We start from the raw sequence: 23,878 nt of genomic DNA on the forward strand, positions 1-23,878 counted from the left end.
CAATTTCATTGTACATCCAGTCTTGCACATATTGGTAAGGGTGAAAAGAAACATATTTGCAGTTGCATCCAAGAACTGCCCAAAATGCCATATTGATGTGAGACATTAAAGGATCTTTCAACTAGCTCCATGGTTTCACATATGAAGAGTGGTACAGTAATAGAATAAGGGTTAATAATGGTACAGTTACTGCCCTGCTACTCCTCATGGAAACAGATTTGAGCAGAATGGTGTAACATAATTAGGAAGAGATGTGGAAATGATGCTGGAAAAAAAAATTTAGATCCAAAGAGCAATACTATCTGGGGGATTTCTAAGCACTCACTTTCACAAACTGACCAGCTTTCACAGCAACACAGATATGAAAACAAAACCAGTGGAGATCTTGAATTATATTTACCATAAACTTGGCTGGACTTATCAGTAACTCCTCAGGCTGGAAGTCTCACACACATGATGGATCCAGTGCAACTGAAGCAACATGACGTGCATTATTGGAAAAAAAATTCTGGAGCATAAAGAATAAATACCCCCTAGAAATAAAAACATAGACAAACACCCTCACAAACCAGTATTTTCAGAGACTTTATTTATAGAATTGTTACTTCAATTTGGCACACAATTGGAAAATGCTAATACAATTTGGTGGGACAAGAGTAGAAATGCTGGAGTGTTGCTGATCCTTTGGAGAGAATAAATAAAATATGTATTGCAAATAAGGAACAATTGGTGTAGAAAACAATGTTACCTGAAAGTGGGCTCTATCAGCTGTAGAACACAAAAAACCCTGAAAGACCTCAGACACTGGGATGACATTTCCAAATGCAGACTGAAGCTGTTAAGAGGTAACTAGCACAACCCAGGTTATTTGCTCTATTGACAGAGGTTGAGCTTTTCAGAATTTAGCTTTATTTACTGTTCCTGTTTTATCTGAGTTGGTGCTGCTCACATTGAGTTCTGTGGAATACTGCTACTGAGTTCAACAAAATCGACAAATTCTTTCACAGAGGACCAATGCAGTCTCATTCACAAGCAATGAAGCTCTGCACCTGGGGGGGCACAAATGACAAATGCTTGGAACATTATGATAACATTATAATGAAAAACCATTTTCTTCTTCTTTTTGGGTGTTTAACTACCAAACCGTATGTTCAGTACCCCTAATTGCATGAACCTCTCCATGTTCCCATTGTTTTGTTGGCAACTTCTGGTTGAATCAGTCACTGCTTTAGACCTTAGTCCCAAACATTACCAGCTTCAGGATAAGTTGGATAGTTGACTGCTGGAGTCCTCTTATTCTGGGACTGTCTTCATCTCTGGTCTCTCATTTTGCTTGTGCACATTGACTAAAAAAGGATCAAGGATCAGAATGGAAGAGAGACGAAGAGCAAAGAGGGAAAAATAGCCACTAATTAATGGCTCCAGAGAGAGGAAACTGGATGAGCACTTCTTACAGAAGAGCTGAAAGAGCTGCTGTGGCACCTGAAAACCAAAATATATAAGGCTTCAGCAGCTTCTCAATAGGGATGCATGGCCTGCTTGTGGGGTGGGAAGACACTTGCAGCAAGTACTAGGTCAACACTGCAAGAGCTGCCACGAGGAAGGTGTGGCTCACAGGTCACAATTGGTCCTCAGAGTTAGCACATTCTTGCCTCAAGGAGTTACATTACAGTGAAGCAGATATAGTCCAGTTTTATCACTGAGGACAGCAGATTAGAAGACAAGACTATCAGTGATATTTTGGCAAAGTCAAATTTGTAACTGTTTGTGTGAAAGGGCCTAAACCGCTAAAGCAGAGATGAAGGACTCAGCGTGATTTGCCTGACTGAAAATCATCCATTGAGGTTTGCCTTGGTTAGAGGCAGTCCTTCCTGCCCTCCTCCTGCTTGGGCTTAAAATCCCACAGGCACTTATTTGTGGTCCATTGAACCTTACCTGTACCATTAACTAACTCCTGAAAGACAAGAGACATGAAACAATTACTGCAATTTAAAAACAAAGAAACAAAAATAATTGTCCTCTGTTGCACATTCATCTGCTTCTTTCAACTGCTTGTTTACTTCAGAAAACAGATTTACAAAGAAGTTGGGCATAACTGGGGAGACAGTAGCCTGGAAAAACAGTTTTCTGTGAGAGAAAGCGCTACTGGAATGACATCCAGGAGACCACAAAGCAGCCATTCTCTGCTGGCATAACACAGCGGAAGCCCAGAATGACACCTGGTCACTTCTCATTCCACAATTCTTGGGAGATGTGGACTCCTTGTTTTAGACATTAAATCACAAGTATCCAACACTGCACTACTGTTGTGCAACCCAAATAGGTAACAGGATGCTAGTAAGACATTGGAATACACTTACTTATAAACAAAAAAGCAGAGATTAACCCCATACTGTACTGACTCCCCTCCCCACCTCTGGTCTCCAGCCACTGGCCATTTAAAAAAAACAAAATCAAAACTTTTCTCACACCTGAAGCCACTTAGAAAATCTGTCCCTTGTAACAACCATGAAGTAAATATATGGAACAATATCACTAGATGACTTTGCAGCTTCACCTGTATCGTTAACTCACTCTCCAAGTATGCCATATCTGCTATGTATTTTCATTATCATTACATGCTCTGTAGATCAGAACAAACAGTTCTTAAACCCATCTGTAAAAGTCTGGCAAACAGGTTAATCTCAAAACCAGTTAAAAACAATATTCAATCCATTAATTTCTGTCTCCATTTATTTAAAAATATTCATTCAAGGAATGAAAGCTAGGGCTCTTGGTACAATACCACGTATTATCTATGCTATCATATACTCTTTTTAGAAGAATGAAAAAGAGAAAATACATACAGCTTTAGAATAATTTCACTTGCAACCACCTTAATCATAATAGCCACTCAAAATATCCACCATTGGAAAACCAATGCTAAAATAATACATTCTCTTACTTCCCTTATTTGGAGCTAGAATGCTACTATGATTTTTTTAATGAAGATTTTTTAAAATATATACTTTTGTAGGACCTACCTACAACATGCACTTGTTTGAAGTAGCATCCCTAAGCATGGTGTATGACAGCTTCATGTGGAAAAGGCTAAGATATAAAGAACACTGACGTAGCCCAGCAGTGAGATTTGGATATGGATGATTTCCTACCCTCTGGGCATAAGGTTAAGTCACATCCACACTGATGAGACCAAACAAATATTCAAGCCAGAATTTAAGCAGAATGTTTCAGAAAGGAGTGTAAACAGTCAAAGAAATGACAAGCTGAGTGTTAACACCATACAAACAAAGTGCACCGGGATGTGTGCACTAAGCAAGCACTTGTGAATACTTGCTGGTCTGCATAAGAGTTACATTTATTGCAAAATGGCATCTGAAACTGATACTCACCAACTGCTCACCTATTCTCACACCAGAGCTCTTTAAATTACACTGGGAGACCACAAGCACTACCTTAGCCCTCAACTGTGGGAAACGAGCTCAGGCTCTACTACAAGTAATTAACTGGGCACCTGCACCACACTCCCACCTCCTCCTCAGTTTCACCAGGAGTGAGGTCAGGCCAATAATGGTCCCCTGTGAAAGGTACTGAACACTGTGATCCATTGCAACAAAGCGATTTAGGATATTAATGTGTCTAAACAAGCACAAGTCTTCCTAATGGAAGGCTAGGCATTTTAGCCAGCATGTGGGAGGAAGAAAAAGAGGGCCTCTCCTAAGGTACTTTGTTTTCCTAAGGAAAAATAATGTAGGCAAATACTTTTGTTCACTGGTCTATGCCTTCAACTGATACAACTAAGCCCTGGTACATTACATAACATTTTTAATTTCCCATACAGGAAGTCTGATCACAGCTTATGCAAGGATGTGATAGAAGCATTCCCCAGAATAAAAGCAGTCCCATTTTTAGGAAGTATGTTTACATAGGATTTCAAGCTGATTCTAAAACCCCAACTTGCCACAGATTTTATCTTAATTGCCTACTTAAATATTGTGCATTCCTTCTCTGTGACACAATCAGGTTTTTATACTAGGCTAACTATGGCTATTTCTCATATTTAAATTTTAATCCATGTTCTTTAACAAATAAACATACAAACAGCTGTTTTTATTAAATTAGGCTTTAAGACATTTAAATCTGCCTTAAAAAGCTGCAATCTTCTTGTAAAATCTTAAAACCTTGATAAATATGTTTCTTTTAGTCTTCACTGAAGTTTGGAAGCTCAACAACTTTCTGAAATAGATCAAATCCTTTTTAAAAAGGGTATGATCACTTATAGCATATAGAAGTTTCTTAAATTTAAGAATTGAAAGTAAAATTGCTTTGTGTATTATCTACATGTGTAAAAGTTATTTTTAAAGAGCAGCAATAGTGTCTGTGTTGGAAAAGAAGTTCTCCAAAAACTACCTGTAAAGGCCCATAGGACTAAGCTTCAGTCTCCTTTGCCAGTTAGTTTAAGAAATAAAAGTCTGTATCTGTAATTATGCAGCATCTGGGAAGTCTTTTGGAAATGTGAACTTCAGCTAGAAGTTGAAAGTAGTATCTAAACATTCTCCATTACTGACCTAAGGAGAAAAACCTCTTTTTAATCAGAACAGCAGTTCTCATTAACAATATGAAAGAAGTCAAAATTAAAAAATTAAGGGTTTGGATCAAGAAGCCTAAGCCTTTACAGAACAAACTTTGAACAGAAACCATCTATATTAACTCAGAATTTTAGCATTCTTGAGGAGAGATGGGCAGCTTATTTTCTGATAATTCAAATAACACATATATTTTAACCTTTTGAAACCTTTTAGGGAGATGCAGAGAACAACAATGCAGATGGTTACATGTTTGGAGATAGAAGTCCACAACTTCTAGAGGTACAACAAATTGCCATTTGATATCAAAGGACCTGCATTCTGTTTTCAGCAAAATTTTGCAGACCCTGCTGTACTTCACGTGCCATATGTTCTTCAAACTTGCTTAAGCAGATTCAAGTTCAAATGGTTTCTTCTCCCTCTGTAAATTACCACAAACCAAATAAGCACAAGCTGTTTGGAATGGCTGAAGAGCTTTCTGCAGGAGAGAGTGTGCTGCAAGCTAAAAAGAAAAAGCTGTTCCTGGAGTTGTAGAAAAAGTGCTGGTTTATATCTTGTGTTGGAAATGGAACTAACCAGTCAACCTATTATTTCTGTAAAACTCATTTCCTGTGACTCTGTCCAATGGAAAGAAAATCCAAACAAACAAAATAAGAGATACTGAAGGAAGCTGCTTCTATAGGCACAAACATCACATGATGAACAAGCCCTACATTAGAGAAAAATCTAGCATGCATCTTCAACATTGCTTGCAGAAATCAAGGACAAGAAGAAACTGCTAAAAACTATACAAGGAAATGCTGCCTTCTTTTAAAAAGGTATAAGGAAATAATTACACTGATTAATAAAACACCGATATTCACAACCCACCTGAACTAAAATTGGTTTACATCTTCAGGAAAGAAGTCAAAAAACATTTCCTTTTTTCTCTTAAAAAGCAGAGAGTGCCACACTGTCAAAGATAAACTGTTGCTGCATATAGATTTGAATTAACCTTCTTGTGCTTTCCATTCAGGGGATACAAAATACGAGGTCATGACTCCTGATAAACCAATTACAGTTATCAGATGCCTATAAAAATCAAGCTTTTTTTCTACCTAATTTATTATGGAATCACTAAAACTACAATAAGATGTAAAAGGTTTCAAGAAATTCCTGTGAGAAATACTTAGGTTATTTTACCAAAAAAATTGGACTTTTCCTTAGTTCACCTATGTTCACCAAGATATACGGTAAATGCACCTTGAGTATAAGAACTGCATGAAAACAGTCTGAAAAAAATAAAACATGGAAACTGATGTGCGAGACCATTGTCCCCTTCCTACTTCCAATTATTATTATTATTTTATTCTTTTTAAATACCACCACTGACAAAACCCAATGCAAGATATAGTCCCCAAACCCACACCAAACTGCTTTGTTGTGCATTTTTTCCAGCAGGTTTTCACACCTGCTTCTTCAGACAGAGCATCCGGAGGCTACAAAAGCACAACTTGTACTTCTCCATCAGTCATGCTTATTTGTGTGACGTTTTTTCCAGATCTGGAAGTTTTTCAATTAGTGCTTTATGGTTCATGTTGATACTGGCTATAAGTCCTCCTTCATTGCCATCTGAGCCAGTGTAACTAATTTCTTCACCAGTCAGGGTAGTCATATGGCCACCCAAAGCTCTCAACACTGCATTTCCAGCACATATGTCCCACTTCTTAATGTAGGTGACATGGATATACACATCAGCTTCTTCTTGATTCTTTTCAGGCACATCAAGGAGGGCCAACACTTTATAACCTGGAAGAAATGGGGAGGGGTTAAAAAAAAAAATTAAACCAAGCTTTCCTGTCAAAACACATTCCAAGAAGAAGACCAGACACGCAAATATAGTTCTGCTCTTATGCTTACTCATTTATTTCTCAATCTCTACATCATGCTCAAGTCTATCTTTTTCTCCCTGGCTTTTTACTGCAATAGAAGGAAGATGTATATACCACTCTTTAATAAAGTAAATCAGCCCAGGGCATTCCCCTTTCATTATGCACTACAAAGTAATTGCTCAAACTAGTATCCATTCTTTTATGGATTTTTTTCAGATTTTCAACTCCTTAAGCAATATTCTTGATTCATTAATCTGTTCATTTCTTTATCTTCTTAAACAGAGTCAAGCCCTGGACAAGACCTGCTATAATCAGTTACACTTTCACTTTGACATTTAGAGTCATTATCAAGAAGCACTACAAGACATTCTTGACTAAACAATCTGTAAGGGAATTCTGGCTTTTCACATTAAAGGCACAAAGATAACATTTCTGCGAAAATAAGGAAAAAAAGCCCAGTGTCTCCCCATTTATGTTCTGTCAATAACATGCACAAGGACATTGCATAAGTAAAAAGTATTTTAAAATTCCTTTAAATTGAGTATGAGGCAGATAAAAATGGACTTTAGTGATACTAATTTTCCTCTTTTGACATAAATGCAATAAACAATACCAAACTTCAATGGCCCTTTTCTTAATCTCTTTTTTAAATCAACCATACTAACAGCTAACTAACAACCAACAGGTTTTCTTTCATGATTGTGCCTGTGGTCACACAACACTTTTTCTCCCACTGAGGCATCAGTGCCTTCCATGAACACACATCAGTGTGCATCAATGAAAGGACCACAACAGCACTGCTGGCCTAGGCTTAGACTCAGTAACACACTGACTTGTGAACAGCCAGAAGTCTGAATCAAGTTTGCATGTAGGCTCCTAAATACAGAAAAAACTTTGTCCCTATTGTCAAGTGTTTGCTTTCAGTGATGTGAAGATCAAAAGACAAAAGGAAAAAGATAAGACACTACAGTATACCCTTTTGTCTAGTAAGAGCTACACCATTAAAATATCCAGAAGCAACAAAATGGATAAGATGCTTAAAGAACCAAACCTGCTCCACCAGCGGGGATTATCACAGTTTTATTTCCAAATGTCTGTCGTGCAACCTGCTCAACTTTTCCTGCATGGGAGCGGGACACAATAATCCTTGGAGTCTTCTCGTTGTAGGAGGAACGAGCTTTTACGTTTGACCCACCATCCACCATTGCCCAAGCTACAAGAGAAACAAAAGTTCTACTAAGATTTACAAGACAATCTAAGTGTAAGGATAAAAGGGTACTTATTAACAATATGGAATTGATACTTCTGACTGAATATCTCTCACTCCTGTAATAGAGAAAGGGCTGACAGAGGATGGGGTGAGTACAAGGGAAGTGACACAGGCCACACACACATTGGTGCATATGGCATTATCCTAAAACTGACTGTTCTTGTGTGATAATTCCAAAACACAGAATAAGAAGGAAAAATCCCAAGTAGTTAATATTCAGAATTTGCAATTAGAAACCCACCAAAGTTAAAAGGATGGCTCCTAGACAGAAATACATCCAGTATTTCCTCAGACAATGTTTTCATGCAAGAACAAAAAGCCCCCCTACCCTTTAAAGCAGATACTAAAAATGCTGTGGAGTCATTTTGTTCAGAGGGATAGTAATGCTAAAGAAGGAAATAGCTCAGGAGGATGGTGCTACAAAGAAAAATATTTGATGTTGTGTTTCAGAGAACAGAATTCAGAATCCACAACTTCCCTCTTATTTCATCATGAAGTTCAAAGCCAAGCTTGGTAGGTGGTATCCCCTAACCATTAATCTGACATTTACTTAGTAAACTACCCGGCAATTTCATCTCAGCAGAGAACCAGATTGTTTGGCAACAGACTGAGCTCTGTGTAATAACAATGCTGACTGCCCTTTATTGCTTTGTATTTGTGTGGTAGTATTAGGAACAATCTGACTCAAAACATATTGGTATTTCCAGCTTGGAAAATGAATACTTGTCACGCAGAATGACAGAATTCATTGCATCTCCTCTGATTCCATGTCTGAACATTGCACACTTCACTCTTATCAAAGGAGATAAATTCTCAACATTACTAAAAAGCCATTTCTTTAGATAGATATTGACACCTAAAAACATATGTTCCAAAATCTCCAAGATTCTTGAAGCATATTGGAATATAGTACATACTTAAGTGACTGGTAATTAAATTCATATTTATAGACAGCAAAACATTTAGCACAAAATGTTGAGTGTTTAGTGTTTTAGGGCCAAACAAAGACAACAAATACAAAATGCATTTATTTAGACTTAATTTTTGTTCCAGAGATACTGCAAAATTTCAGAACTCTAGAGGTCAGTATCGCCTAAGGGAAAATGTAAACAGCAATTCCTGTTTTAAATACACAATAAAACATGAATACTGAAACTACTTTGAAGCTTTGAGAAGTGCAGGCAAATTGTCAAACTTGCAGCAATGCTTGCTGATACATCATTAATACTGAAAAATTAATTACTTCACAGCTGTGGCATTAAAAACATGTCAGATAATCAATAAGGCTATGCTAGACAGTCTTGCCTGCTACACACAAACAGTTGCCATTAAGATCTTTATTCAATCTTTTTTAAATTCACACTGAATATACAGCAGCTCCTGGGTATATTATCACAGATCCAAGCTATTCTGCTAAATGAGCAAAGCACTCTTTTTGCTAAAAACTAAAAGCACACATCAAACCATATTTGTAGGTTTAACTTTTTTTTTTGTTTGCAATAAGCACTCTAATTGAAGAGATCTTAGCTTTTTAAAATATTTTCAGTTTGTTTGTTCTAAATGCATCATTTTTATTTTAAACAAGGGCAGCATTTTCCTTTGTGGTTTTATAGCACAGAACACACCTACAGCTCTAGTTGTGTGGTCTGCTGCAGTGCCCTTTTGCTGCTGGTATATTTTCTCATTTATACCTAGAGATGTTCTCTGAAACATCAAATTTCAATTAATCCTATGACTGACTATCATGGAAATAGGTGAAGGCATGAAGATACCTGTGTATGACGAGAAGGGCTTGTGTATCACACCTATTACTGGTTTACCATTTACAGCCACACAAACCATGGTCGTGACATACTGTCGAAGATCCTCTGCGGGCAAAACAAGAAAGTGAGCAAGTTTACAATCAGATGCCAAGAACACAAAAGGAAAATAGACAGGAGATTATTCAGATTATTCTCTGAAGACTAGTTTATATTCTGCCTCTTGCAGTTATAGAACTTTAATGTATCTTCAAATAACCTTTCAGTTTTCAATAGACTTTGAAGACTTTTCAGGTTTCCAGCAATTTTTCCTGTTCAGTAGATGTAACCTATACTCCTACCAGATCTAACGCTAACAGCTGTGTCTTATGCAACATATCTTTTCATGGCAATCCGTGCCCCTCCATTCTCCTTTCTCTGCCTCACCTCCTATCCTCTATTGGCTCAAAAATGGTAATTCAAAAGCCAAAGAACATCCACTTGAAAGGATAATTGTATCAATTACATAGTCACAAAAAAAATCCCACTTTTCCAGTTGTTCCTTAGTACTTTTCAGCAAGAACTTTAGTTGGATTGCCTTGAACTGCTTATGTGACATCCTAAAACATTTTAAAAGGGGGAAGACTGAATTATACATGCTTTTTTGAAAAATGACAACAAAAAATTTCTTATATCAAGTTAAATAGGATACTTACTTAGTATTCCATTTAAAGAAACAAAACCCAAAATCTAAGATACTTAGAGTCACCACAGTAATGACTAAAATAAAGAAATGTGTAATTCCAGTACAATCCATAATTGACAGTTACCATTTATTATAGCAACTAGTTACTTGTAAAGGCACCAAAGTAATTTCAGAGTTGGAATACATAAAAGCAAATGTTGTAGATTGAGAACTACAGAGATTTCATGATGCAATCTGTTCAATTAAACCATGCTAGCTTTGACATAAGACACTTTAACAAGAGATGTCCTTTTACTTACTATCTTGTCTCCAGTGTAAAAGGCAAACATCATAATTACACACATGATTTATCAACAAGAATCAGTTACCTGTGTATTCTTGTGTAGCATCTAATGGATCGATCCAGACAGTGACACTTTCTGCTGGCACCTCTTTAGGCTGTATTTTTTGCTTTATGTCCTCAGGAATACTGTGATCCCAGGAGACTGTCTCCTGATCAGCTGTATCAACACGCTCCTCAGAATTTATCTGTGGTAAGACAACAAAAGTAGTTGCATTAACATAAAGTATGTTGTAACTACAGAAGTATTTGCATTAACTGCAAATACAGTAACTGTGGCACTTGTGAAAATTACAGGTTTGCTCACATTTTCATTTCCTTCCTTCACCTCAATTACAGGAATTTTTTTCATTTTCTCATTATTACACTCATGTGATAAGCAATGCAAAACCACAATCCAGAATTTTACTGTGAACCACACCACAGCTTGACACTGTTGCTTTGGCTGCAGGTCTCCCTACTGAACATTCGCACAGTATGAATAACATTTTTTTAAATCAATATTTAAATGCAGTTGCTTCAAGTACTACAGGCAGAACATTTGACTCTGGAGAAATCATACAGTACACAGACAGTAGGGCGTCTAAAATTCAATTTATACAAACCAGTAGAAGCACATGGAAATGTAGAGATATACTATCACCAGATATTGTGCAGACTCTGCATGGCTTGGACAAGAAGAAATCTTTGTATACATATTCCTGCTGCAAGCATTGAGTTACAAGTAGAAGATTAAGCAGCTCAGTTGAATTTAACCAGTACACAACTGTTAGACAAATTTATTTCACAAACAAGTAATAACATCCCATACCAATTTTTAGGGTAGGTTGGGGTAAGGTCCTAAGATGGCCCATGAAGAACATTTATTAACAGCAGTCAAAAGTCATCTTTAAGCCTGTTGTCAACTGCTACCCAGCTTAATGAACTTTACTCCACACCAGAAGGCATTTCAGTACAAAGCAGAGTTTGGCCAGGTAGTGGAGCACACAGCACCAATCTACTGAATGGAGTAAAACTCCAAAACTCCAAAACTCAACACAACGTCCTTGTGACTGCAGTGGCACAATAGTTTTGGATGACCAGAGACACAGTTATCCCAAATGTTGTAGGCAAGTGACATGGAAAGACAATGAAAATGAAGGAGCTATCAGACTACATTTGACTGTGACAGACCTTATGTGAGCAGGATTTTTACATAACTCACATCATGACAAGAAAAGACATCACACACACCTCAACTGTAACGGTATCAGCCAAGGGTTAGGGGCCATTTTCTCCAAGAGAACTCCAAATGAAAAAGGAAGAAGAACTGCAGCAACTCCAGCCATACATCATAGCTGTCTTCTCACGTAAAACCAGTATTTGAAGCATTATATGCCAAACACGGAGCTCTTGAAGTTGCCGTGACATTTACAAATTAAACATCTGTCACTATACAATAAACCTGATGATTGCATTTCCCCCGGGGAAAACAGTCCTGCAAAGTCAAGATGAGCAGTTCCACAGACTTGGCAGTCTCAACATAGCCCCTAGGCAGTCTAAGTTCCACTACAGCCCATGACATACCATCATAAAAAAAACATTTCCTCAACAGAAGAAAGGGGCCTCCACAAAGTTAAGGGGGTGGAACCAATGCGCAAAAGGAAGAATATCTTGTTAAACCTGTTGTTACAGTACACTAGAGTGCAAAGTCTGAAACTATCTGAAAGGTACTGTTTTCAGAGAAACATCACCTGCTAGCTCAGATTTTGTAGCAGTGGCCGTGACACTGCATTTATAATGCTTGTTAGGAGTCTCTCTCAACAGGTATGATTATTTCACTAGAAAAATATATGGGAAAGAGTGATAAGGTTGCAAAGACATCTGGAGAAAGTAAAAAACCCACAAAAACAAAACCCCAAAGTGGTTCACTCGTTCTTCTATTCCATGACCATTTACTCTGTAGCTTTGCCTGAATACTTGCCTGAGAGGGGCTCATCAACCCTTCAAACGTCTTTTATTCCTCTTGGTTTTTTTGTTTTGTTTTTTTTTTTTTTTTTTTTTTTTTTTTTTTTTTTTGTTAATGAACGAGAATATGCCTGGAAATCATTCCTCTGTGTTAACTCCATGTTCCTATTTGTCATTCTCATTTGCTGGCAGCCTCCAGAAGCCATGACCTTACACTTTAAACTTTTCTCAAGCAATATGGATATACAGTCCACTGCAATCCCAAATCCTCACTCCGAAATTAGGAGTAGCTATGGTAGAAAGACAATCACAAGGCCAGATATTTCAGGCACTAGATCTTATTTGAGCAAGACTCTCTGGGGTTAATTGCCTAACAGCTGTAAGGTGCAAAAGCCCATCTGGGGAAGTTCTGGAAGCTGAGCACTGACATGAAGGTTAACTACATTTTGGAAATCTTCCCCACTTATGCTTGAAGCAAAAGCCCTCCTCACAAAGAACTGCATCAAACACAAAGGTTTAATATTATATATGTAAATCAGTGCATGGAATACTGCTGAAAAGTTAAAAAGAAAAAAAAAAAAACCACAACAACAACAAGAAAACCCCCATTATTTCCTAAACAAGGCAGTCTGGCTGCATCTCACCAGTACAGAGCTTCCCCAAAAGCAGCCCATAAGGTGCAGGAATTCCTTAACAAATGAGGGATGCTGCTCATGGAAGCCAGCAGCAGAGGTCCAACACCAATACCAGGATCAGTCCATGCTGTGCCTTCCGATATGGTCAGGTGTTTCCAGCCTTTGGAAACCTCTGCACAGAGATCACTCCTGTCCAGCATGCTGGTGATTGGAACACAGAGCTGCTCAGGAGCACAGGAAGCAACTCCAGTGTACCACAAACTTGTCTGGATAAATGCAGTGCTCTCAACACCCAACAGTCCTGGCCACCCAAAGACTTCAAGGAATCTCACAGCAGCTCTCTGTCCTGCGCTGGTTCAGTCCCTAACAGCACTTCATGCTGTCTTTATGGCAGCTTATCACCCAAAAAAGCCTGCTTGAACACTAGCTAGCTGTCCCTGGCATGGTGCACCACTTCAGGCTTTTCCCTGGTCTGAAAGAGTGGAACTGTATTTTGCCTTTGAATTCACTCATCAAAGGTAAGCTAAAGTGAAAAAATATATGCAAACAGATGTCCTCTGAAATCCAAATCTTAGTGCTGTTTCATTAGAAAATAAAACAAGCACAACACAAATATTATCACACCTGTATTATAAAAATACCAATTAAGCTACTCAAACTGAAAAAAAAAACCCAAACAAAACAAAAAAAACCCAAAACAACATCCCCACACAGAGTTCAGGTAACAGGGAGAGTAAACATTTACCAGTCAGAATATGAACATTGGAGTATTCCAGGTATTACCTTCCAAAACCAGAGATTGGAACAGGTTGCCCAGAGAGGTAGTAGATGCCCTATCCCTCAAGTGTTCCAGGTCAGGTTGGATGGAGCTCTGAGCAATCTGACTGAGTTGAAAATGTCTCAGCTCATTGCAAGGAGGTTGGGCTAGATGGCCTTTAAGGTCTCTTCCAACCCACATTACTCTGATTTTATGACACAATAGATAAGTCTATTGATTTGAATAGGACTCAGGAAATTAAAAGCCTGGAGGCCTGTAAGCCTGGAGTGTGCACAGGGGAGCATTAGTAAAACATTAATAGGTGATTGTTTTTGGTTTGTTGGTGCACGACCAATTTGTTGCTGCATGGCCTATGCAGCCACTTCACCAGTGATTATCATGCCCAAGATCATGATCATGCATGCCCAAGACTCAACTCTGCCACCTGTATCAACCCGACATGAGATGCAGGAAAGAAGAGAGAGACAAAAGTAAACGCAAACATTTGCAAACAATAAACCAACAGTGATTTCAACACCATCTTTCTGAGAGACTGAGAGATGTCCTCTGTGGATGGTGGAAGATACTTTATAATTACACATACCTTCTGTACTAATGTCTAGAGCAGCCACTAAGAGTTCATGTTCTTCTCTGTCCAACCTGGTGGCCTTCTAGATGGAGTGACTGCAACAGTTGACAAGGGGGCCAAGACCAGCTGGTGTCACCTGCCTAGACATCTGTAAGGCCTTTGATGGGGTCCCACATGACATCATTATCTCCAAATTGGAGAGACATGGATTTAAAGATTATTCAGTGGATAAGGAATTGGATAGATGGACACAGCCAGGAAGTTTGGGTCAACAACTTGTACGTCCACATGGAGGTCAGTGATGGTCCCCATCAAGGCTCCATTTTGGGACTGGTGCTCTCTCATATCTTCATCAATGACAATGGTAAGATCAAATGGACCCTCAGCAAGTTTGCAGAGGACATGAAGCCAAGCAGTGCACTTGACCCAGCAGAAGGAAGGGATACCATCCTGAGTGACCTGGACAAACTTGAGAAGCTGGCTCATGAGAACCTCTTTAAGTTCAACAAATCTAAGTGCAAGATGCTGCACCTGATTTGGGGTAATCCCAGGCATGAGTACAGACTGAAGGAACTCACTGAGAGCAGCATAACAGAGACACACTTGTGGTTTATTATGGATGTGTGCTCACAGCCTAGACAACCTCCTGGGACACCTCCTGGGATGCATCCAAAAAGCAGCATGGCCAGCAGATGGAGGGAAGTGGTTCTCCCGCTCTCCTCTGGTGAGGCCCCACCTGGAGTGCTGCAACCAGGTATGGAGTCCTCAGCACAATAATGATGTGGACCTGTTAGAATGGGTCCAGAGAAGGGCCACAAAGATAATGAGAAGGATGAACATCTCTCCTATGAAGACATGCTGAGAGCTGGGTTTATTCAGCCTGCAAGGGAGAGAAGGGTCCTGGGAGACCTTAAGGCAGCCTTCCAGTGCTTAAATGGTGCTTATCAAAAAAGAGGGAGAATAACTCTTTACATGGGCAGATAGGGATAGGACAAGGGGAAATAGTTTCAAACTAAAAGAGGAGAGATTTGGCTTAGATTTTAGGAAGAAATTCTTTATTGTAAGGGTGGTGAGCCACTGGAGCATATTGCCTAGAGAAGTTGTGGATGCCTCATCCCTCAAAGTGTTCAAGACCAGACTGGATGAGGCTTTGAGCAGCTTTGGTCTAGTGGAAGGCATTCCTGCCTATGACAGGGTAGCTGGAACAAGATGATCTCTAAGGTCCCTCCCAACACAAGTTGTTTTTATGACTCCACAATACCTACAGCTACACATCTTGAAAGGCATACTGACCTACAAGGTAGTTTCATGGGACTGTAATTGATTTGCTCTTATGTGACTGTGCTTCAGAGATGTCCCAACTCTGAGGAGAGGGGTTCAACCTGCAGTCTTTGGGATTTCCCCCACTGAAAGACCCCTTCAACCACTGCTGCTGCACTGTGCCGAGGAGCAACCCTATACTCACTGTGCTACACTGACTGTTCTGCCTCCATTGGCTCTGCTTCTCTGTTTTTCTCCTCAAATGTATCAGAGGTGAAAGCTGTCTCAGCTTCTCACAGCATCTGTACATACACAAAATCTGTGAAGGAATCAGATGCCAAAACCTCTGAATGCAAACACCCACTAGACAAGTCAGGACATATCAATATGCTCAAAAGGAGAGCACTCTCCAGGACAGCAAAAAGCACTCAAAGCACCATTATTTCCAGTATCTGAGGAAAATATCTAACCTCCCCTGGTTACAAAACAAGGCTCCAGAATCTGTTACACAGGGAGGGGTGTGCTTTCACACAAGATCATGCCAAGACTTAGCTCACATGCATCCAGGACCATTTATGATCCCTTCTGTCCAACTTTCAAATTCAGGAGTGATGAATGAAAACTGCTTCTTGGGTTAATTAACTCTGAAAAGAATGCAAACTGGGAAATCAAAGTACCACTTCTCTTTGTAAATGTAAAATGCTTTTAAGCTTTAAAAAATTTGACTAGTAGCCTTACCAGCATAGTAAAAAAAAAAGCCAACCCAGATTTTATTCAATACACTGACATTTTTAAAGCCAGCTGCTTGCTTTTGAAAAGGTTCTTTTCCTCCTTAGATTACCACAACATATTAGAAAGGAAAAATAAGCGGTGATCAACATGCCTCTCAAAAATATTCCTCTTGACAAGGGTCAATTTACATAGTTTTAGCAAGGCAGATTTTATTATGAATGGAAAGAAGACCTTGTAGAATCATATGGTTTTCTAAAATAAAAAAAAACACAAAAAACCCAACTTATTAAAAGGTAATTAAGTTTAGAAACTATAAGTTTAAAGTCTTAACTTTTAATTTTATTTAATTAAGTTTAAAACAACAAAGCATATTTGTATATAAATGTGAAAGGTATAAAATCATACAAATGTATAAAATAATCAGAGGCATAAAACCAACTGGTCTCATGTTGCCATTGATTAGATCAGAAAACAACAAGTATTTCTATAATTATACCACAACACTGAAAAAGGACACAGCCTTTTTCAAGGCACCTAAGTCAAAGCAGACAGAGGTTTTCCTCTATCATCAACTATATCTTTGTTTATTTTAGCAACAAGAAGTTCCTTCATGCAGGAACAAGATGACAGAATATGGAAAGAAGAATATGGACAAGTCTAAAAGTCAAGAAGCTCAATTAGTGCTTATCAACACTCATTAGGTGACTTTGGCCATTAAGCCAGCAGGAAGCTGACTGAAACAAACAGGATTTAATAAATGATAAAGACATCCAATGACAACTCTGCTTCTATGGACTTACAATGAATAGAGTGTGGTGAAAACAACAAAGTGGAATTGAGGGAATCAGCACGGGTCACAGGATTCACTGTTTCCACCAGTAATCTGCAGAAATATCTAGAATTTTAGACCAGGAAAATAAAACCACTTGCTTATTAGCTCACACAAGTGGTTTCAGCAGATGGCAAAATTCTCTATTACAGTTCTATACAGACCCAAGTCCAGCAAAGAGAAAGAGATGACTTGCTTTGTCACAAGAGTTGTAGAACTTCATTTTAAGAAAACATCCAAATAAGGACAGATTAGAAATTTACCAATAAAAATGATAATACCCAAAAAAGTCCACTGTTTGTGAGTGGCTACACTAAGAAATGCAGCTCTCCAGACACTCCGATGATAGATTAAACACCTGCAGTGTACAAACAAGCCAAATAAACTATTTGTAATTGCATCTGAAAAGATAATCACAGAGCTTATTAGCATAAAGTTACAGTCTAACTTTATTTTCATGCAGAGAGAGTGGGCATAAGTCATCTGGCATCATTTGGAACCCATATTAGGAGATGTATCACCTCCAGACAACACCTATTACTGAGATTTCAGATCAACATGCACACTTCTTGTTTAACTTAGAAATCCACTGGCAATGGGTTCTGCAAAGATCATCTGGGTCAGAAGAACACAAACTTTATTAAAAGTTCTCCTCCCTAAGACCTGAGGAGGCCATTCTCACAACATGAAAAGACAAATTACTGAACCTACTCATTAAAGCGCAATACCTCTGAAGTTTAAGTAGTATTTCCTTTTTTAAACCCACTTCTTTAATACACCTGCCTTTCACAGAGACTCAGTATCACTTACAGAGCTTGCCACCTCAGATGAAATTCCAGTTTTTTACGTAGGGTAGTTGGCACTGTGATCAGAAGCCTGTAAACAGTGAGTCGAAACCTAGACAGTACTTCAGATAGCCTGATAAAAAAGGAATGCTTGCAGTCATTAATCTTCAAAAGTCAGATTAATTTAGAAGAAAATCAAAGTAAAAGTGACATGTTCTTAAAGTTTCATTTCAAGTGCTGATTGCAGCATTATCAGGCATAAGCTTGAAATGTGGTATTTATCATCAGTCACAACTGGGAAAGAGACATAAGAACATTTGGATTTAGAATAGTGACAAGACTCAAAAAAAGATGCTCAAAGAAAAACACTGGGACAGAGGAAGACTTCATTTCCACCACAGTCGCAATATAAAAAAAGGGAGAGGACAAGATGAAACTCTATTCAGTATCTACACTAGAAAACAACAGATATAGCTGGTGCAACTTTAGAACATAAAGAAGCCAAAACAGCTCAAAATGAAAATGTAGGGCAGAATACAATCTGACCAGTAAGACTGAATTCTGCATCCTGTGAAAATAACTCCAGCAGAATTGTGTGGGTCACTTTAAACTTGGCTTTTTCAGTCAGAGGATAAGAGGTAATCTGGTCAAAGTGCAAGTTTAAGGAGCAGTCTGTCAGTCATTCCTCCCTTTGTGATCAAGCAGGGCTGCTCCTTCAGATGTGCTGGAGATGGGCTGTAGTGGGAACTGAACCAGGGTATTCCTAAATACCTTTCTTTTAAATAACTTTTATTTGAAATTTTTACTCGGGATACAATCAGTTATCAAGGTCCTGACATTGATCCCTGGACAGGCCACATTAAAAGAGTAAGACCCTAAGGCATGATCTGAGAGGGATCTTTTAGCAGGTAATGCTGCTGAAACCTTGCTATCATGAGATCATTTCTTCACAGAACCTCTTCTAAGCAGAACATACCAGCATTGAATTTGGAAAGAATGCTTCCCCAGTCCACTCCCACCCCAGCAGCAGGGCTGGGTCAAGCATCTCCTTAATCTCCTCACCTATTTCCCACCCCAGCCCTTATCACACCATCACTGTGCCAGCACAAGAATAAATAAGGCTACATGGAGAACCAACCAGGAAAGAAGTAACCCAGAAATGATAAACAAAATAAATAAAAAATGAAAGCAGCAGAGGGGATGATTACAGCTGGATGAGACCTTTAACTCTTTCTTAGCACTACAAATGAATGAGGACAACATATTGGCAGGAGCAGTAACACCTCAAGCCTGTAACTGCAGTTGAGAACTTCACCAAGAGAAAGCAATGCATCTGTTTTAGCACTGAGTATATTTTCAAATCAACTGTACAAAGATGCTTCATGGAATACACATGCAAATATTTACTGCTGTTGAGTGCAATCACACAACACTGGGTAACACCCAAGGTAGCAGTAAGTGACTTGCCCCTTATTTTTCTCAGGCCTGTTTCTGAGGGATATAAAAACACCACCTCTAAATCTAATCTAAATCTACACAGTCTTAAAACTGTGTTGAGCCACTCCTACCTAGATCTTACCTAAAACAGCCTTGAGAAGTCTGAACTGATGCAAATGCATCTATTTATATCAAACAGAGCAGTTGATGTCAGCAGTGGAGTTCCTCTTCCTCTGTAGAGACAATACCTTTACTCAAGAGAACAAAGGCAAACATGTTCTGTGGGATTTTTTTCCCCTCAGATTTTGAAAGGGCTTTTTTTATAAATCCCACCTCTTAGTATGATAAGGCTTCTTCCAGATTTATTTCAGCTTCTGCATGTGAGAAGCCTAACTCTTCTATCTTCTCTTAATAACCACACTTTAAGAGATTCAGGTCTGCTTCAGAAAAACTGTTTGCATGTTTTCCCTTTTTATGTCCAGCAGCACCAAACAAGGAATACAACACTGTTCACTGACTTAAGTTTATTTCAGTCGAATGACTACTCCCCTTGGTTATTCTGAAATATTGGAAAGCCACAGTTATTCTTAAAGAATCACAGAGTAATAGAATGGTTTGGGCTGGAAGGTACCTTCCAGATCTCACCCTGCCATGGGTTGGGACACTTTCCACTAAATCAGGTTGCTCAAGGCTTTATCCTGCCTGATCCTGAACACTTCCAGGGAGCAGTCATCCACAACTTCTCTGAGCAACCTGGTCCAGTGCCTCACCACGCCCACAGTAAAGAATTTTGTCCTAATGTCCAATCTAAACCTGCTCTCTTCCAATTGAAAATCATTCTTCCTTGTCCTGTCAACACATGCCCTTGTACAAAATTCCTCTCCAGGTCTCCTACAGCCCCCTGCAGGCACTGAAAGGCTCTGTAAAGTCTCACAGGAGCCTTCTCTCATCAAGACTGAACAACTCCATTTTCTTTGCTTTACAGGCATATTTTAGCACCTAGTTTTTGTGTTTGTTCATCTTCTTCCTGGATGCAGCATTTGGCAACAATTTAAACACTGAGGTTCTCCTGTTAAACTCAAGAGCTACAGGATGTGAGAAAATTGGCATTTTGCATAAGCTTACTCTTGGAATTATTGCCGTTTTTGTTTGACAGCTTTTATTAGCACCATCTTCTCTAGCAAGGAGAGAAGAGGAGGTTTACCTGACTTCAGCAGCATCTTTTACGCTGGAGTGTCACTCTGTACAAGGGGGATAAGATTACAGATATAAAGAAGATATTTCTTATATGATGCAATTTATACTGCCTCAGAAAATCCTCTATAATCCTTATATTCACACCAAGACTCAGCAGCTCTGTTCCATGAAAGAGCTGCAGTTTTAGATGGGTTGCTCTGAAGTTACACCTGAAGGATTAGTAGATTGAGATGATACTTTGCCTTCACACCTGAGAAGCACACATAGTATGTACACAGTAGTAAAATAAAGCTTTGATTTTAGTTTGGGCAAATGTTTATGAATACATTTTCATCATGGGCTTATCAGTGTATACACAGCTTAGTGAGTATTTTTTAAACACCACATGAGGTAAGCTGTTGTTATCCCCATCATGTTCTTAGAATACTTAATGTCCCACAGCTGATCTGTCAGACTGAATAACTCCAAATCACCTGAAAATTTTGTCAAGTACACTCATCCTAGATAACCTCAGTGCTCAAGCTCAGTCAGTCTAAGGAAGAGTTAGGAAAAAGAAAAGACATATGCCTGGTATTTTAGTTCCACACATTTTCATATGCACACATTTTTAGTTTTATACTGCCTTTGAGAACACATCTGCACTTTTGAAAGTGCCATCTATTCTTAAAGACTAGCAGCACACATCACCTGTGAGAAAAATAAAAGGGAGTACCCAAGTTTTTAAAAAGTAGATTTTCAAAGTTAACACCCTCTGCCAGAAAAACACAAGTCAGACTGTCACTGCTAGGAATACCAGGCTCCAGAGCAAGTCTACATGTGACCACAGAGCAGGCAATACACAGTCCACTGTGTTCTCCAAGCCCAGACAGAACCCACAGCCTTCTCTAGAAGCACAGACAACTCTTACATCTAGATTAATTAAGTCCCTCCATCTGTGAAAGGGGAGAAAGCATAGAGGCTTCAAGCCAGCTAAGCTGTAAAGCCAAGATCTCTAAGGGCACTGAATAATGCAAGAGAACAGGGATCAATATTTTTTCTTCCTTTAACACTGGGCTTGTGAAGGTGCCTTGTCACCAACAGACAAAATCTAGGAAACCTTCAAAACAAAACCTGCATAATCTTTCTGCAGAGGAAGATTAGTCACATCTCAAGTTTATTTCAAACATTGAAGAATTTATTGTTTCCTCTAGATTTCATATTCCATAAGTTCTTTACAACACTTTAAAACCCCACCAAAACAAAGAAACAAAAAACCCAAAAAAGCCAACAAACAAAAAACTACATATTTTTCCGTGCAACTTTCAAAACAGCTACTGAAAATTGAATAGTATCTCAATAACAAAAAACTGGACTTAGCAAATTTTTCTCCCAACCCCTCTAGAAATCACCACTTCTGAGATCCAAATTTAGGGCTTTCTATCCATTTCAAATGGCCATGAAAAGCTAAGGAATTAAAAACACCAAAAACCAGAAGTTCCCATTGACTGAAGTGAAAGTAAAAACAATGCCAACAAACCCCAGAAATCCTCGAAATATAGTTCAAAGCTTAGGGTGCGACCTTAAGAGATAGACCCAGACTTCAGGAGTGAAGGAGAGCAGGAAGGGGTGTGCACCTCTGAGAGCAAAGCAAACTCATTTTGCTCAGGTAGGCAGTGATCCACAGTATTGACACAGCTATGCTTATCAGCTGTCCCCCAGCCACGAGCGCTAATCACTCGGTTATTGCAGCGCTATGTTCCCAAGCCTCGATTTCTCCGTCGCTGCTCCCGCCCCTGGCTCTCCCCACAACTGACGGCAGCAAGGACAACTGGCGGGACGGATAACTACCAAAGCAACGGCGTTCCTAATCTCTGCATCTTAACCGCAGGCGGAATTTGCGCTGCACAATTACCTGCATCCCTAACCACAGAGCTCACGATCCGCAAGAGCGAGACCCGGTGTTCCCCGCACCCCTCCATGCCCGCAGTGTTTGATACTGTTTCACCAGCGTGGCTTCGCTTGCAACACGCTGCAACTCTTTCCCCTGCAACCCAACACCCACGGCGAGGAGCGTGAGGTGGCACTGCCACAAATTCAGCGGGAGGGGAAGGAAAAGCGCAAACGAGGGCAGCGCTTCCCGCCGGCTGTTACAGACCGGAAAGCCGCCGGTGCGGAGCAGCCTCACACCGGGGCTCCACAGCGGGCTCCCAGCGCGCCCAGAGCAGCCCCCGCCCCACGGAGGGCGCCTGGCACCCACCTGCACGGCGGGGAAGGCGCCCTTCAGCAGGTAGAACATCCTGCGGTTGGAGAGGAGGTCGCCGGTGGTCAGCTGCTCCTCGGCCCCCTCCCGCGTCTTCCCCTTCGCCTTGGCGTTGAGGACGTTCCCCTCGCGGACCCGCTTCACCTCCTCCCCGCCCCTGACGGCGGCCAGCACGGACACGGCCAGCAGCTCCCGCAGGTCCACGGCGCCGCCGGGCGCAGAGCCGTGGGGCGCCTCGGGCCCGCCGGCCGCCGGCTCGCTCAGCATGAAGAAGGCGAAGCGGCCGGCCAGGAAGCCGGAGTAGAGGTGGTAGAGGACGCCCAGCCCCAGCAGGCAGAACACGGCCATGCCGAGCGGCGAGAGGCGGATGCCCATGGGGGCCATGGCCGCGGGGCGGGAGGGCGGGCGGCGGGGCCGGGCGGTCACCACAATCCCATGGCACGGCCGGGGCGCTCCGCTCCGCGGCTGCTGCTGCGGCGGCGCCGGGCCGGCTCCACGCTCGCGGCCGGGAGCAGCGCCGTCTGTATCCGGGTCAGGCGGAGGCGGAGCCCGGCCCGCGCACTGGGCATGTCCCGCTGCCCCCGGGCTCTGTGCTGCCCGGTAGGAGCACGGCGGGTCCCGCCGCTACCTGCCGAGCTCATCCATGAAACACACGGTCATCGCCCGCTGGTTCTCCTGAGTTCTGTGGTTTGGGGTGGTTTTTCCCTCATCTCCCTCTAGGCAGCCGATGCGCCAGGAGCCCGCAGCGGCGGGGCCGAGGGAGGTGCTCCGCCCGCGGGGCAGGACCCCGAGCCCGCCCGGAACGCTGGGAGGGAGTTTTCTGATGGGAATTGCTGTTGGCATAAACTGCTGCTAAATTTCTGAAGGTGCACTGTTAGCGGTGCTGAGCATCATTGCTGAGAAATTGTTGTTTCTGTCATAGTGGCATTCTGTCTACCCCTCTGTTCCTCGAGGAATTC

The 23,878-nt window shown here is 40.6% G+C and overlaps 1 protein-coding gene across 1 annotated transcript; it reads right to left on the reverse strand.

The window, feature by feature from the left end:
* Positions 1 to 566: 566 nt before the first annotated feature.
* BPNT2 (3'(2'), 5'-bisphosphate nucleotidase 2) lies at positions 567 to 23,635 on the reverse strand. Its single transcript, XM_064706126.1, has 5 exons — positions 22,917 to 23,635; positions 10,541 to 10,700; positions 9,500 to 9,595; positions 7,509 to 7,670; positions 567 to 6,374 (listed from the first exon to the last, which is right to left on the reverse strand). The coding sequence occupies exons 1-5, from the start codon at positions 23,301 to 23,303 to the stop codon at positions 6,103 to 6,105; spliced, it is 1,077 nt and encodes a 358-aa protein (XP_064562196.1). The 5' UTR covers positions 23,304 to 23,635; the 3' UTR covers positions 567 to 6,102.
* Positions 23,636 to 23,878: the final 243 nt, after the last annotated feature.

Source organism: Zonotrichia leucophrys, chromosome 2 (assembly GCF_028769735.1).
Source record: "Zonotrichia leucophrys gambelii isolate GWCS_2022_RI chromosome 2, RI_Zleu_2.0, whole genome shotgun sequence".
NCBI lineage: Eukaryota > Metazoa > Chordata > Aves > Passeriformes > Passerellidae > Zonotrichia > Zonotrichia leucophrys.

Excerpts from the sequence above, each read along its gene's own strand:
- BPNT2 (XM_064706126.1), bottom strand. The coding sequence starts at position 23,303 with ATGGCCCCCATGGGCATCCGCCTCTCGCCGCTCGGCATGGCCGTGTTC. Across the intron at positions 10,701-22,916 it reads GCGCCTTCCCCGCCGTGCAG|ATAAATTCTGAGGAGCGTGT; the intron begins GTGGGTGCCAGG and ends GTCTTACCACAG. Across the intron at positions 9,596-10,540 it reads TGCTACACAAGAATACACAG|AGGATCTTCGACAGTATGTC; the intron begins GTAACTGATTCT and ends TTTTGCCCGCAG.